Below are 17,910 nucleotides of genomic sequence, written 5' to 3'. Positions count from 1 at the left end.
CAAAGTATCTGATTTGTAATTCATTTTTTATCAGCAATCAGATTTTAAAAAAACACCCTGATTCCAATAACCAGAAAAATGCTGAATATCTGATCTGATAATCAGCTAGGCCGATAATCGGCTGACTCCTAGTACACAGTATAGACATAGGCTACATGTAAATATATGTATTATTTACTTTTCCTTGTACTTGATACTTACATACGTATATATGAACATATATTAACATTTTAACACGATTTCTTTACTTTTACTCAAGTTTGACTTTGGGGTACTTTTTACAACACCGTCCCACTAATAGTAGCCCCCTATTCATTACAGCAAGAAAATCCCAAGCTTGACAGACTTGGTGCACCTATTATTGGTTGCTAAAGAATGATTGAACAATTACTGTTTGGAGGAGGGGTTTAGTGAATGGTCAACTTAAATTCTATTATTTGCAGTGTTAATGTAAGTAAAGTACAAAGGTGTTTCGCTGAGAACTAAATCTGCCACGATTCATTTAATCTCATGCCTAACATCTGGTTCATTCTCTGATCTTCATCTAAACAAAGACAGACACGGGTCCAAGCTATATTACATGTCAAAAGTGATTAGAAGGATTGCCAAGTAACTCGGCTGGCTAATTGAATTATGCTTTATGTCATTACGATCTGAATGCAAGTTGGATAACTCGGTTAAGGTGTTTACATGAGAGCTGTAATATCAGAGTATTGCCTTACTCTGGTTTTAATCTAATTATTAGAGAGCCTGCAAAGCTGTTGTCTATATGCAAGCTGTTTGGGCATGTGTGTCTGCTCAGTCGAGCTTGTTATTTTGGTTAGCTCCAGCCAAACAATCAATACACAGGAGTAATTAACTGATGTTGCACTAATTACTCCCGTGAAATCTAACATTTCTTCAATAGATACTGGAACACTGGCGTCCAAGCCTCCCTTTCCTCTGACACTGTGTGTCATATGCCGAGCTGCACGCAGCTCATTTTTCTTTTTGTGCGTATGAGACGAGGAGATGTTTTTTTTGTTTTTTTTTACGTGTCCCTAACCTTGAGTAGGACAAAGAGTTCTCCCTCCCACATCATCACCATCATCATCCTAATGAGAGTGGGAGTCTTTGCCTCAGGTAAGGGCCTTGTTTCCCCAGCCTCTGAGGGGAGGTGCTTCATTTTTACCCTGGCTGCGATGTCCTTTAAATTAAACAAATTAATGAACCTTTAATAGCTGGGCTATTGCACCTAGGGAATGATCCAGTGGTGTGTGCGTGTATGCTTAAGAACAGGCTTGCCCTGTAAACACACCAACTTTTCTGACCAGTGGCACACATGAACGCATGTACAAATTACACCTAATTAGCGTCCATGGGAATGCATACAAATGTGAGCTAAATAGCAGGCACATGTATGTACAGTGAAGCATGTGTTGCCATTTGCTTAACCCCTCATTCTCTTTTCTTGCGCTTGCGGGCTGCATAGATAAACCCCAGTGAAACTGCTGACTGGAGATGAGATGCTAAATCAATGGAAATAGAAGCATATACCACTATAATAGATCCCACTCCATATGCTGTATACATTTAAATATATTTGTTAGATGGCTTGCAAATGGTTGGCTTAAGTTCGGTATACAGTATATGCATTAAGTGTGACTGCAGACATTAAACCTCACTCGGTTGTCGAAGCTTTAGAGGTTACCAAGAGAGCTCTTAGAGAGACTTTAACTCCTTAGCTGTAGCTCATACAGGTATTAGAGATGTGAGCGAATGTTCCTCTGCTTTTCTCTCAGTGGAGACGAGCACACTGTAGGGATCTATGTTGCAGAGAACGAAGTACAGAATAAATTAGTGTTAAGAAAAGAGTTAGTGTGGATTTTTATAGTGCTCGCCACATTTCATGTAAGTGGCAGCAGTTGGACATAAAGCAAGGAAATTGCATAATAAAACAGGGAGACATAAAAAGACCAGAGAGAGTGAATTCTCTCCTTCTCTGCAAATGTAAATCTTACAGGGAGTCACGTTTATCAGAGGAGGTGATCTGAAAAGAAAATGTGAACTCTGGTTGCAGTTAACGCTTGAGAATTTCAACATAATAGTCAATCTTTAGAATGACACAAGGCAGTTTCACTCTACCCCGTGACAACTTCATCCCGCTAAACAACAAAAACGACACCAATAAATTCAAATGTCTGGCTCTGTTTGCCCTGAAAATCTCCGCTAAGCCCTTTAAAACCAAATAGGATCCACAGATTTGGCCATGCTTTGCACAATTTTTTTTACAAACTGGTAGTAGATTTTGCCCAGATACAAAAGCTTCTAAATTTATGATCCCCTCTGAGACTGTGATCATGCCCTTTCAAATAAAGCGATAACCTAAACTTGCATGAGAAAGAGTTAAAGCCTCCCTGTGAGAGATGTATGCATATCAGGTGTGTCATGAAAGGCGACTTGTCTTGGCATCTCACCAGCCAGGCACCCTTTGAGTGACAGAAGGATTAACAGTTCCCATGGCAACAACATCTTCATTTTCCAAGGTCAAAGATTCTCCTTCTTCCCATCCAGTTGCCAGAGAGTGGAGAATATTTCTTGGGCGCACGCTCCTACGTTTGGCTCTGGAAGAAAAGGAGGGAAAATGAGCACTGTGGAGATGTGGAGATGAGAAAATGCAGTACTGTACATATCAAGCCTTCTGGAAAAAACAAAAAACAGGCTGGAACTTGTGGAAAATTGGTGAGCCATTAATAATTCATTCAACCAAATAAGCAGAGTCAAGATGCCATGCCGAAGGGCCAGCTAGCAGCTGATACTGGGGAGCTGATATTTAGTGTATACATACTGCTGCTTCAATCCCAGGAGCAATACAAGGAAGAAAAAATAAAAAGAGTAAAAGGAAAAGATTCTCACAGCAGCAGCAGCAACATATGAGCAGAGCATCATGCCAAAGGTAATGCTAAGCTTTCTTAACTGTTGGTTCAACATATTTACTCGAGCAAACTCTGTGATTATTAAGTGTACAGTATGTATCACAGAGAATGCTAATGAATGCAGACAGATAAACTGAACTGAAGAAGAAGAGAGAATCCTTCTGTGGGCAAATGATTCCACTTCAAAACATGCCGACAGCAGGCTGCACATCTTCTATGGATCACGATGCCAGGAACTATTGCCATTGATTTACAACTAAGAAACTGAGCCTTTATCTTTCAGCCAATCTTGTCGAATAACATTACAAGTAACATGAAACAGATGATGCTGTTTTGGTGCTCCGACATGTCTGCGTGTTTGGACGTTATTTCTGAGCTCACTGTTCAAAGCACCTGGAATCAATACTTTTATATGATCGATGGATCAAGCAGCTATGTTTATGTTAAAGGAGTCGCTCGCAGAATTATCATCTGACTCTGCAGTTCCCCTTAGCTCAAAGAAGAGGGACTAATGGACATCCGTGTAGGCTGGTGTTCATTTTAAAGTCTAAAGTTAATTATTGGTTTAAGTTTTGTGTTTTGAGCTAGTTTGTCCCCAAAGTGCTCCAGAGCAGGATGTTCTATTACAGGGTTTGGTACATCCTGTGCACCAAATGATTACTGTTGCATTAAGCAACAGTAACCACCCCACATTACAGTGTTCCAGGGATAAGAACCATACTGGTGGGACATTCTGAGTAACGTGAAGAAAAGATTGTTAAGGAAAACAAAAAAGTTGCTTTTAGGGATGTAAACACAAAGTATAATGTTGCAATCAATTCAGAAAGCTAGCTGTGGGCTCTGTGTATTTAGCCTATATTTGTTTGCATTTTGGCCAATTGCCACAATTAATGGCAGTTCCCATATTATGCTTATTTTCAAGTTTATACTTACTTTATTATGTATTGTTATCTTATATTATTTTGGGGGTCTACTAGAAAATGTTTACATGTTTTAATGTTCTCCCTCTGCCTGAACACTCCATTTTAGTGCCTGCCACTTTAAGGCCCCCTTCCTGAAAAGCCCAGTCAGCTCTGATTGGTCAGCTCTCACAGGCCTGAGCAGACATCACCCACTGTGTTTCCGTATCAGCACTGCCATTTTTTTTCTTATTTCTCCGTGGATTGAGCGTTCTGATACTTTCACAGTATTTATATTGACTTCACCTGCTTTATAATCAAGAAAAACATGGAAATCTAACTTTTTACAATATGGGACCTTTAAAAGTGTGTAAAATGAGCTATTAGCAGTTCCTCTTTGCACCAACTAACAAGTATCATTGAAATTCTTTGAGACTGAAGAAAACTTAAAAGCTTTGGAGTTATAAGACGCATCTTTTTCTAGGATTTCTAAGCAAATTCAGAGACGTTTATTCCAGGACATCAGCATTAATGATATCCTTGAAAAGTAAAAATAAGTGTATCATGTCCTTTTTATCAGATCTGACTTAAAGATGGAGTGCAGCCCGTGCTGCTGCTGCACCTGTAAACCGCGTTAATAAGAGATTCAAATTTTCTTTCACCTCTTTGCCCCATCTTTGTACAGAAGGTAACGAATGTTAAAATGCCACAGGTTCTTGTATGTGAAAACTTTTATGAGCTCTCATAAAAAACACCATGTTTTAAAGCATAGCATTTTTACTACACCATTTCTTTGTCCTTTTCTGTCTCAGTTCCTGCAGTAAATAGTTTGATGTAACAAAAGAGGACGAATAAACTAATCATGGAGGAAAGAAAGGAGAAAAGGCTTTAGCTGTGTAGAGAGGGAAGTAGATTTATTCAGCTCTCCATTATTTATTCTAAGAGGCCACAGTGCTGATCATCCAAGCTTCATCTTGTCAGTCATCATTATCGATTTGGTTTCCACTTTTTTTAACCTTCAGCCTTTTTGTTTGTCATCCTGCCCACAGTCTTGTCATGAGTCTCAATCAAATATGGAGGGATGGATCAATAAAGGGAGATTTGGTTGATGTCTTTTCTTATGAGACTCACTGGGTTGATATATTTGCCTGTTCCGGAGAAAACCAATGAAGAAACTTTATCCATCCATCCATCCATCTAACAAAAGAAGACTTGGGGCTCTATGAAATGTTCTCTCCTTTCTTTCAATAAACTGCTCAGACGGCTGCTGTTTTCAGTCTTCTTTAGAGTCAAAAGGCAATTATAAGGCGATTATAGGGCTGCATGAACAGGCGTTAAACGAACGACACAAAGCTGCGGACGGCAATTACTGTACATTTAGATGCAAGGCCTTTGTTTTGAGATCTGAGGAACTTTAAATCGATGTGAAATGTTTTCCAGACATTTCGTCAAAACGCCTATCTGCAATCAATAATGTTATAGGCCAGCGCCTGTAAGTAATTCCAAATCAATATGATTTAAAATTCAGATGCACTTGCCGAGCGCCGTGTGAGCGGAGGAATTTAGAACAAGCCAAATTGGACTCAGATGAAAATACTCGAAAACCTGCATCTTGAAAGTGATCTCATGATTGTGACTGACAGGTAAAACTAGCTACCTTATAAACAGACAAAGTATGAGATTCTTCATATATCGACCAAACTGATTTAAACATTATGTCATGCACATTTTGAGCCTGAATTTGAGTTGAAACGATTTGGAAGCCTATAATGAGAAGCATTTGCTCCTCGCCACAACATGAGGTGGATATAATTGCACAATTTGAAGTAAAGGTAATACTGTAACATCTACATTAATACGCAAGCGTTCAGTCATGCATGTGAATCAAATACAGATCATTTGCCAAAGTGAAGGGTGGCCAGTGAGGAATTGCAGCCAATGGTATTTAGTGGATTGTGAGGATATGGGAACCATTACAGTCCATTGCAGAGGTTGTCTAACAAGACCCCTGTATCCTTCAGTCATTAGCGTTCGTGCTCTGCCCAGTGATCGATGTTAATTTATGTTCGCTGTAGTCAGCTGTCCACTTTCACTTTCAAGCTGATCAACTTTATATCGTCTGCTAGCAAAACACGCACCCTCCCTCGTTCGTTTAGCATTCAAAGTCAGACTCAAGGACCCTGATTGCATTTAGCCATAGACAGTAGCTATTATGCATAGTGTGGAAATGCAGAAGCCACAATCCCGTAAGGTATATAACTGAGGGAGCTGGCACTGTTCCTCTGTCAAATAGCACAACTCTGTTTTAATGATGCATAGGTCCTTGGCATCCTTGGGGAGGATGTGTTTCTTGGTCACAGTCCAGAAATTTAAAGTAGTTGCTTGTGATCCCCATGATTAATTTATATACCCTAGAAAAAATACAATGGTAATAATTCTTGTGCCCAGCGGATGGTGGTCGCAGGTGTTGGAAATACCAAATGGGATGAGGCCAAGCTAATGGTGCCTGGAAGGGAAACTATCTGTCAGGGATAATCCCTAATACTGTAACACCCCGGCATAGATAATGTGCTTTCCGCCGCCTCCCTCACCAGCCCGTGATATTGAGATAGCTGTGGAGAAATGATTAAACGAGGAATGGATATTGACGTGGATAAATGTATGTATCCGGAGTGAAGTATTGCCTGGTTTAATGTTTAGTGATGATGAGCTTCCCACTCCGGAGCAGCCAAACTAGGCTAGGAAAAAAAGGAGGTGGAGGGTGTCCTGTGAACTCTGTTGAGCCATGTTCCACTTCATTACACACACAGTAATTGGTTAAACACGTGACTACAGAAATTAACTTCAGCAGCCTTGTGAGAGGTAATTAAGGCTTTTTTCCCTCTTTTTTCTTGGCATATCATGCTAAACGCAGCATTCAGCGTCGCAGAGGGGCCCCATGAAGACATCAGCCTGACACCGCATCACCATGGCTCAGAACCCGAAACAGCCTGAAAACATATAGCCATGCTCATTTTAGTAATTGTCCAACTCACTAACTCTCATATTAAAATATATCTTTTCTGTGTGGGCTTGGGTTTGCAGCTTTGTTTCATCAGAGAAGGTGCCAGGCTATAAATGTCCAGAAAAGCCTCCTGATCTCAGGTTACAGTCCAGTTTAAATCCAGTCAGCCACATGGGAGCCCGAGCAGTGCTGCAAGCTGTCACTCATGGTGCAACTGCATATTACACATCGACTAAGAGGAGGAGGAGTATATTGAAAGCTAACATCTTCTCAGTTCAATACAGACTCAGCAAACACAACCGTACATGAAGTTTGGGCATGGAAAGTGCTAGGTAGACCTCAGATGTGAGATGAATACTCAAGTATGCTCAAGGTAAGGAGGCATAAAGAACCTGAACTGTCTTTTGTCAGCTTTTGCTTTAGTTGAGTCTGCAACTGTATCCTTTGCATGCTTATACATGTAACTGTTAATTGTCCATTTCTCTTTCTTGGAGGGAGATGGATGCATCTTGTCAGCGCTCCTCAAACAGGGCAGTTCATTCATTACTTGCTGCACTACTACTGCACTACTACTTCTGCTCTCAGATGCTTGCTCTCAATCTCTCTATGTCTTTGAAAATTCCTACTCCATACTGTCCACGCACATGGCAGCTGATTTTTGTATTTATATGACTGGAGGTGGGGGGCGTCAGGAAGGGTTGATGAGCAAATTCAAGGCTGCGGTGAACCAGGGACCACCAAAGATTTCTCATGGACTTTTTAGGAGGCCTAGGTCTGAATAACTGATTATTTTTTCTGACAAAATGCATACTATTTCAGAGCAACAGTGTAGCCTAATAAAGTTAATCAAGTGTAAAGTTACAGCTTTAATAGCCCAATTTCAGGGAAAGTTATCACCGAGTACTTATGGTATTTGGAATGTGAAAAAAATAATCTGTTGATATAATGTTAAAAAATGGCCTCAAAGATCCAGTATATTCTATCTGAACATAATAGTGTTTTTGAGCATTAGGTCCTCTAAATGTGGATACAGTCTTGACTAGAACAGAATGCTTCTTCTTTGAGCATCTTCAGTGACTTAATCTTGAAGAAAAAAAACACTTGTCTCCATTAATGACTGTAGACTTATTAACAAATCAGCTCTATCTAACTTACCTGTTTAACTGCTTTGTCTAGACAGATTAGTTAAGTTTCTGTCTGTCATGATTCTGGTTTTGTGTTTATGGTTTCCTGTTTTATTTTGTATTTTGCCTTCATGTGTCGGGTCTTGCTTTTTATTTCCTTCTATTGTGTCATTTTCCCTCCTGTTTTCTTGCTGTCCATACCTGCTCTGTTTTCCCTCCTTCCAGTGTTTTTCCGTTCCTTTCCCTCACCTGTCCTTTCCCCGCCTCACTCCATCCGCACCTCATCCCCTCGTTAGTGTGTGTTTGTGTATAGTCTTTGTGCTCCCTCTTGTCTTGACAGATTGTTCCGTTTTCTCCTGTGTGTTTGCCGTGTTTCACCTGAGCCTGTTTCCTCAGTGTCCTCCAGTGTCTCCCCATTTCTCCCCATAGTATGGTTCTGGCTTTTGTTCCTGGCTTTATGTCTCCACTTAGCTCTTGTGATTTCTGGTTTGAACTTTGCTTTTGATTTGTACTTTGCTTTTGGTTTGTACCTTGTTTAGCCTTTTGTGTTGATACTTTGTTTTTTGGTGTTTGCTCTTCTCGGTTTTTGTTGGATTCTTGGTTTTTGGTTATTTCAGCTTAAGTATTAAAGCTCGCCTTTTGTTTCTCAAATCCTGCCCGTCTCCTGTGTGTTCCTCACCTTTTCTCAAAATTGTGACACTGTCCTCATAATTCTTTTACTGGACTGACCACCGACCTGTATTGAGTCCAAAGAGTTCAATATTAAATGAATTATATAAATACATGGTGTTAAAGATATAAATGAAACAGTAATTTGTGAAATACCTGAAGAAATTAGTGAAACTTATTATTAATTATTAACAAATGTTATTTAATGATTCTTTTTTTTTCATAATAACACAGTTTAAAGGACCTGTTTTATTTCAAAATAGAGATTTATTAATAATCCAAAAAGACCCTTGTCACATTTCCTGACCAGGTCGTTGTCTCCACCCTCAAACCTTTTGGGCCAATCACATGCCCCCATTTTTATAAGCAAGTTCAACTGCTACTACATTTAGCCTGTTAGCTCCTGTGGCTATAAAACAGTAATGTTAAAGTAATTCTGAATCAACTAGTTTGCTAAATAATAAAGTAAATATAGTAAATAATAATAAGTACACTGACACAGAAACTGACATCTCTTTATTTAATTAGCTTAGCAAGGCTATATGCTACTTACCTAGTTGGCTGACTAGCTAGCCAGGGTTGTGAACTTGGTTTATTATGAAGCATCAAAATGACGAGTGGTTATTTATTTCATAATGTCTTCTATTTATTTAATATTGAGCACTTGGACTTCCATAGACTTGAGGCTTTGGTGTCATTGACAATATCTGTCTAAGGACACGTTTTAGATGATTAATTTTAACTCTGATATTCATTGCATGTGATCACCTACCTCAATAACCAACAACAGAGTACACACGTTTATATATCCACACACACATTCCAGGGAAGAGGAGATTACTGTATGCTACCACAGCTCTTCTACCTTGAAAAACAGCTATGGTCGCAGTCATTTATAGCATGTAATAAATCATGAGGCCCAACAGACAAGCATGTTTTCCACTGATTGAGTACTCACAGAGTAAGTGGAGTCTGCTTACTCTTTCCCCTGCAGCCAAGACACAGTCAGCCCTTTGGCCAGCTGAAGGAGAGAGGGACGAGAGAAAGAGGGAATCAGAGAGAGAGATGGAAAAGGCGCGGAGTATCAAGAGTACGAATAATAATCTAAAACCATGGAGGAGTGAAACAGTCAAAGATAGTCTGTAGGAGAAAGGACACAACAGGACACACCAAGATTTTGGCCGCTCCTTCAGCATATAGAATTGCAGACATAAACAGATTTTGCTCTCACTGATGAAAATGCAGACGGAGGTTTGGTTGCAAATATTTAAACGTGCACAAATAATCTTTCAGTAAACAAGGCTGTAGGTCGGTGTAGGATAGGTTTATGATTCAATTCCATTAAAATTATAATTTTTCTGCTGGCGACAGTGCTGTTAAACCAACAAATCTTCAACCAAATGCAGTATTTGTGCATGGGCTCACTCAATCAGCATTAAGAGATCAAACAGACTCAGTTCTCGTCTGTTTGAACACATCACTGGGACAGAAAACCTTCAATGTGTCTTGTTTACAGTATCTTGATCAGACAGAATTTTTCTGAATAATGCCTGCGCTATAATCCTGCAATACTATTTATATAAGCTGCACAAAGCCTATAAATACAGTATTCAGTATACATAGTCCTATATAGTGTTCTGGTTGTTTCTATCGGTTCCTCTTGTATTAGCTCCAGCGACACATGTATGACTCAACAATATAGCCTAATAGGCAGAATGACAAATAATAGTGCAGAAATGGCCACAGTGGAATGCTGCTTTTTACAGACATTGACTCCAAACAAAGATATTGTGTCCTCTCACATTACTACTGGAAACATATCAATATTTTTGTTCGCTCCCCATTGATGGATCTCATGGGTGAACTGAAGCCTTGCTAATCTAAGATATAACTGTGGTGAATGTTACTAAATCTGTCATATAGGCGTTCTACTGTATATGGTAGGTGCAAGCTTAACAATCATTAGATTTAATTGTATCTCTTTCTGTTAGTTAGCATCAAACTAGGTCTACTGCATCGGTCCATCTTTGGATTTTACCGTAGTTTGACTGTGGCACAAACTGTACTGACAGTCAGGGGTGAAAACAAAATCCCTTTTCAACTTAATTGGTGAACAGCAAAGTGGGGGGAAGCTACTGTAACATCCAGATTTCCACTGGGCCGATACGACCGCCAGAGCTGATTGAGGCCATTCTCGATAATGCTCGTGTTTCCAACAGCTGCGCCACGGCGCATTTCAGCAGTGGCCCAGAGGCGGCTCTTCGCTCTGCTCCACTGAGAATACATGCCAAGTCTATTTTTGACAGAAGGGGACTGCAGCCACATCAATATGGACAAAGCAGATCGAGCAAGACAGGATGTCAGACAACGTTACGGCATAGTGCATCCCGTCAATTTTCAAAATAAAACACCAGGTGCAGATTCACAATCTTAAGCACAACAAAGTCAGACATATGAAATATAAACACATTTAAAACAGAAATAACAAAAGGATTTAACTACGTAGCCTGGTCAAATGACAAAATAAACAGAATCTCAGTAAGTCAACGATATCAGGCAGGCAAGACACTTCCCAGTGGGATATGAAGCCGCGTCGAGAACGGGACGAACAGGGTCGCACACGCCAGGTAGCAGAGATGTTCCCAGTGGAATTAATTTGTAAGACTGTAGCTATTGAAGCTAAAAGCTAATTTGAAGCTACAAAAGCAACTCACCAAAAGTAGGAAGAAGAAATTAGCTTGTACCTGGGAAAAGTAAGATGAAGGTTTAAAAAAAGAGAGTTGGGCTACTAAAATGCTAATGGTAAATGTAAGCTTATTCGGCAACTCTAATCCTCAACATCGGGAAACAGTGTTGGGGTTTACTCCCAGCCTGCTCTGATTAGAAAAACAGCCGTATAGGTCTCCTGTGGAAGCAGCGTCCTACGACCCTTATTTACATTTATTGTTAGGTGCTGACCTCAGGTGGCCAAAGTAATTATTTTGGCAGCAAAGGAGGAAGTCAGGTGACATAGTATAAATGTCCAGATAAGGAGGAGGTTGGGATCGATTGATGGGTTTGAAAAACACAGGACTTTGACCCAGGAGAACACTGGTCATGTCCCATGTAAAAGCAAAGTCAACAGTGAGTTACTTTAACTCACTTAAGTTTTCTGTTTAGCTTATAAATGCAGCCTTACTGACATACATTAATAAAGTTACATAAGTAGCGTGCTCACTTTGATCCAAACCACAATCTTTTCCTAAACCTAACCAAGTAGTTTTGATGCCTAAATGTAACCATGCTGCAACTGTACAACAAAGGTCCAGTACACTTGCCACTTGCATGAGCAATCGTCATATTGTTTTCAGGAACAATATGTTCTGTAGCGAGTCAATGGCAGTCGAACTGAGAAGGCTAGGACGTTACAGGCTAGTATGGCTACTTTAAACTTGAAAAACAGCTAGATTCAATAAGCAAGGGCACTATAGGCTCTATATTGATTTCTAGCTCCTCATTTAATAACTTTTCACTGGACTCCATTGTGTCAGCAGCTGTGACCCGTTTCAGGTGCTGCCTCTTCCGAAAAGCTAGGACTACAAAGGTGCAGCCTTCGTGCAAATCAAGGCTACTGTGGTGAGCAGCTGCACCTCCTCCTTGGATGAGACAGTCCATACAAATGATTTACCTCAACATTATATAGGACATGTACTGTAGGAACATTAGTCCCACTTTTCTGAATATAAAAAGTGCACTTCCACAGGAGATTACATTTATTAGGAGAAAAAAGTCTGATATCACAAACATGTACTTCCAGACACCAAAACTAATCATAATGACCTGAATGTCTGCACTGGCACCATAGAGGCCATTTACTCAGTGTAATTTGGTTTCCAGCAAGACAGACTCCAGCAGAGCTATCAAAAAAAGACTGATTGATTCTGCAGGTAGATAGCCCTGCTTGCACTGGCTATAATAAAAAAAACACTCTGTATTCACTAGTTTGCACTGTAGACATCAGAGGAAAGGGTGTCTTTTCCTTGAGAAAAGCAACTGGCAAACATTTTCACATTTTTTTTTTTGGGGGGGGGGGGGGGGGGGGGTAGATAACAGCTCTCAGGTATTATGCAAGAGCTGTACTTGAGGAAAACATAGAATCTTGCTATAAACAGCTTCCTTTGAGAATTTGTTTGGGAGAGTGGAAGCTTTTCAAGAAGTGAAATGTTTTGAAATTCACGACGAATGTTCAGACCGTGTTCTGAGCTGTTCTTTACAAGCACATTTTTGAATTGAATCATTCCAGCAAACCAGGGCACTGTTTATCATATTTGGAGACTGCACTGACTTGATTAATCATTAAAGGCAGTCAATATTTTAACAATTAAACAGATTACTAAAAAGACCAGAATGACCAAACATACAGAGAGTCGGTCATCCCTGCAGTTTGATTTTTTTCAGCTTATTTTAGCTGTTTTCAGCAAACAAGCTTTGCATAATGGTGTTTTTGCTATCTGCCACACCATCAAACAGATGAAGCAAGCAACAAGCGGGTGATGAAAGTTGGACATTTAGCAGGCAAAGACCACATAGGACCTAGTGGAGACGAAAAAGGTCAGATGACCAGGTATCCAATTCCAAATGACTTCCTCTCTGACTGCCGAATACAATTGTTGCCATCATGTTAGCCAAAACTGCTTTCCGAGGTGATTGCTCTGGATATATCCCTTTTTGTGTGCCTGTTTAACTAAAACCTCCCTATAAAAATGGCTGACAGAGAGGTCTGATTACCCAGAGTTACCAGGACATTGTTCCTGGAAAGTTCTGTTGTTGTAGGAGTTTTCAAAATGAGTTTCAGAAGTGAACAAACCAAAACCCTCATAAGTCCATAAAACCAAAACTATCTCCATTGCCAGATCAGGGGAAAGTGAATGCTTATTTAAAATAAGATGTTTAATAACAAGACCTTTATGGCATACTGTTAATCTGAAACGGAAACCTTTGTCCCTGTCAAGAAAGAGCCTATTTTCACATGTTCAATAAGATGCCGTATTTCCTTCATATGAGTCAGTAATTACATTTTCAGGGTGCTGGGAAATGTTCTTTGTCATAGAACTGGAGATGTGAGATGAATGTTGCTTGGAGTATCCACTACAATGCCTAAAGGTAACCTTTTTTCTTATCAGAAGTGGATAAAAGGTTATAACTCACGTACAATTGTACCTATTACATGGTCCAGTACCTTCTGATTCTGTATCAATACAATGACACAAGGCCAACGATGACTAAATTAAACATGCTTGATGAATTCATGTGTCAAGAACTGCTATGGCAACAGGGGGCGCATGAAGATGCAGTGGCAGGTAGCTCCTCCAAATTCTGCTACAGTCTTGTTTGCTTAACTGTTACTTTCTTGGCTTCATTGCTGAAACACATGTTGCCTACGCCAGAAATACATTAAACAGCACTGGAGAAGAAAGTGGCTGTTTCTGATTAAGAGCAGCGGACTTTGAGACCATCAGAGTCTGTTATACCCACAGCAGGATGAGGAGACGTGGATGCTTGCTGCTTACACTGAGTCAAAGTGGACGGACACTGGCTCCCTGATGTTGAACTTTTGATGAGAAGATGCCGACCATATTATCATCACCATCATTTTGCTGCTGTTTATAATTACCCTGATGCAGATTCAAAAGATGCACCACATGTTTATGTATATTTGTATGAATGTATATTATATTAATAACTATATATACTGTATTTTCTGTAATTTGTCTAGCACAAAGGAGGTTATGAACTTCCCATCCTACACATCAACACAGACTGCAGGCTAACTGAAACACTTAAGGTCAACTCATTTATTTTGTGATGGGCAGGAGAGTCTAGTTAGGTGCTACAATGTGGGGAAAAAGATATATCCCACCCACGCCTTTCATCACTCTTCATCTCTGCTGTAACAATTTTCTTTTCCTCCTCTCTGCCTGTCTCCAAGAGAAAATCATTGAAAACCTGTGGCCATCTCCAACATCTGTCAAATGTTCTTCCATGAGTCATATGGTCACTTCAAACTTTCCTGCCACATTTTCAGATTTAACTTCATGTCTCCACTGAACAGGCAAACTGAAAAGAAGAAAATATATGAAATGCTTTCCTTCACAAAAGCAGAGACAGACAGTTTAGAATAATTGCTCACAGTGGTATTCTGCATATCCTGGTTTGGATGATATCTGACATATAATGTTTCCATGCATGACCTGATTCTGAAATTGAAATTAAAAGGCATTTGAAGGTGTTCAGCGATGGCTAAAATTCTTAGTTTTATCCCTAAGCTTAGTCTTAATGGTGTGCTAATGATTGATTCATAAAAAGGCTGAGCATAAAAACTATACTCATGTATAAAAAATATGCTCATGTAGGTTCTAAAAAATCCAAAATGGAGATCATGGCAATGGTAGAAGAGATTGAAGCCGAGCAACAGGTTTGCAACAGTTAACAGTTAAGCTAGGTATCTTACAATCATCGATTAACTAACATGGATGACCCGGATTCATGCACCTGTCGACTTCTGGGGCTTTTGGGACTACAGAGAGAACCCACAGAACTTTTTGTATCACAAAAGCAAAAGCACTGAATACCATGAACAATATCAGGACCACGCTCAGTAAAGCTAAACTTTTGCGTTAGTTTAATCTAATTAAAAAGTAAAAAGTCAGAATGCAATTAAATCATTAAGGAAATCTACCAAGCAATTACAATTACAAAACGCTGTCCTTGAGCACAACATTATGGAGATTCAACTTATTGTCGAGTCAGAAAAAGACTTTGCATTCGCTGTTGTAAACACTGCCTGTCTGGTCGGACTGCTAGGAATATAGGCTCTCTGAGAAATGAATGCATTTTATGACTCTGACAACAACAACAGGGTTTGTTTGGAATAAGTAGAAGACCTGAGTAGTTAACATGTACAACAAGCAACCATGGCTATCTCGAAAAAGAAATACAGAGACTGACTGCCTCGACGCCAGACCCAGGGTACAAGCAACAACACATAAATAAATTAATAAATAAGTAAGTCATAAATCAAGGACAATTCAGACACTTTCCAGTGTCTCAAGGGGAAATATATTAAATATTTTAGGTTCTGTGTCTGAAAGCAGGGGATCACCATCCTTTAAAGCAATACCATTGTGATTTAGCACAAATTCAGAATATGAATCATGGTGCATTACTCTGTCACTATTCATCTATGTCCTTCCTTATGTCCAGCAGCGAAGATGAAGATGTACATCACCTTCAAAAAATTATATATACAAGATTGCCTGTTCCTTAGCTCCCAGACAATCTCGATAATGTTTCTCTAATAGCTTTGATATATTACTCATATTTTGAAGCGTAAGATGAAAATCTCAATAACTAGATGCTTTTTATTGCCCTCGGTGTAGTTTTTGGGAAATATTCCTGAAATAGTATCAGATATGTTGCAAAAGTTCCAGGATTTTCTCTACCTCTGCATGCACGGAACATTTATTTCAACCCCTTCTCTATACGCGTAGGTATCACATGGCCTGTTGGAAACCCCACTAAGTGCCCACAGCAAGAGAGTCACATTACAGCAGCTGTGCAGATTATGAATGATGGGCAAACTCTTTTCACATTCATTAAAGTGCCACAAATGAATAATTCATGGTTTCAAATTTCAGGCCTCCAAATATTCAACCGTGTTGAATCAGGACTTTCCTCTCCTACTGATTGCCTCCAGTACAAGTGTTTGTTAGTGAGGTGTAGCTAGCCCACTCAAGACAGCCGCATAAAAGACACATGTGAATGAACAGTGTAGTCAGTATTTACTTCTGCTTACTGAAGGTATGTTAAAAGATCTGATACAGTCAAAGGCTTCTATGTGTATGCAAGGTATGGCAACTAATAATACTGCATGTTTTGAGTGTTTGTGACTGTGGTATGCATAGGTAATACGCAATGTGTATTATTATAAAACTAAAACTAGAATGGCACTCAGTAGAGCACATACTTCCGCCAAGGCCCAACAGTCCCCTTTAATCAATCAAGCCTAATCCAAAATAAAATAAAACATATTTAATCGACTGGACCTGGGTTTGTATTTGAATCTGCATCCATTGTATTCAATCGCAGCAATCAGCTTTTTCTCTCCCATCCCCGAGATTTTAACGGAAATGTAGAAAAGCGCCCTTCGTCTAATGTAAAAGAAAGTATTGTTTGTTTTGCTGTGTTTTGACCATCTATTGGTTCCCTACTAGAAATCAGCATGTATTCATCAGCACTGGCGCCCCCCAGGGGTGTGTCCTCTCTCATGACACCACGGTCATCAGTGTCATCTGGAACAGTGATGAGTCTGCATGGTCAGAACCATCAAGACCATGGAGGTGACAGTTCAGGAGAAACCCCTCTACACTGCCACCAAACAGGACAGGAACAGACTGCAATGGATAAGGTCTGTAGAAAAAATAATTGGAGCCGACCTGCCCTCCATACCGGACTTGTACCGGTCTTGGTAACATCTCTGCAGACCCCTTACACCCCGGTCACAATCTGTTCAAGCTGCTCTACTCTGATAGAAATTTACCAAAATTACCGGACACAGTCAGAGTATCAGATAAAACCACTGTGCAATAAATCCTGCCACTGTTTTAATGTAAATACTGTTTGATGTAAATACTGTTTTACTGTATTGTACTGTACTGCACTACTTACAATTGCACTATTTTTTTCTTGTACATATTCGTCTCAATTTTTCAGTTATTTTTTTTCCTTTTTAGATGTAATGTTAAAAAACTGTTCCCTGTACACTGAGAGCAAATTTAACCACAGTCAAATTCCTTGTTTGTGATTCTGATTCTGTAATTCAGTGCATTTCTTTATATTCTGCAAGGTTTAAAAATTATTAATGATACCTTCACTCCTGATCTGTGCCCAGGGTGCTAAAATATGTAAGAATGTTGTATATTCACTGCCCCCTTAACTCCATTACTAACATGAGGCATTGTGAATGTCTGTTAAAACAGTTTTTTTTAGTCATTTACTAGGTCCTTTCATGTTACATTGCCTTACCCCTGCTTTTGCTGACACAATGCCCCTGGATACAGAATCTGTGTTACTTGTCATCATGCCAAAGTTGTCAATCATATTAAGTATGATGCTACAATCATACATTTTTTTATAAAAATGTTCTACTCAAAGTGAAGATTGCTTAAAGGAATAAACCACCCACGAGAAACCGTGTCAGTTTGTTTCCACCTGGAGCAGCTTGTAAGAGACACCAACATTGTTATGCTCATAATTTGCCC

General features: G+C 39.6%; 1 protein-coding gene across 2 annotated transcripts in view; it reads right to left on the bottom strand.

The window, feature by feature from the left end:
- Positions 1-2,511, bottom strand: part of cntn6 (contactin 6) — a 71,709-nt gene extending 69,198 nt beyond the window's left edge. For both annotated transcript variants that reach the window (XM_073469010.1, XM_073469009.1), the window contains exon 1: positions 2,440-2,511. In XM_073469010.1, the coding sequence (XP_073325111.1) occupies positions 2,440-2,511 (72 nt within the window). The remainder of the gene's footprint in view (positions 1-2,439) is intronic.
- Positions 2,512-17,910: the final 15,399 nt, after the last annotated feature.

Source organism: Pagrus major, chromosome 6 (genome assembly GCF_040436345.1).
Source record: "Pagrus major chromosome 6, Pma_NU_1.0".
In the NCBI taxonomy this organism is placed as follows: domain Eukaryota; kingdom Metazoa; phylum Chordata; class Actinopteri; order Spariformes; family Sparidae; genus Pagrus; species Pagrus major.
This window is presented reverse-complemented; position numbering and strand designations above follow the sequence as displayed.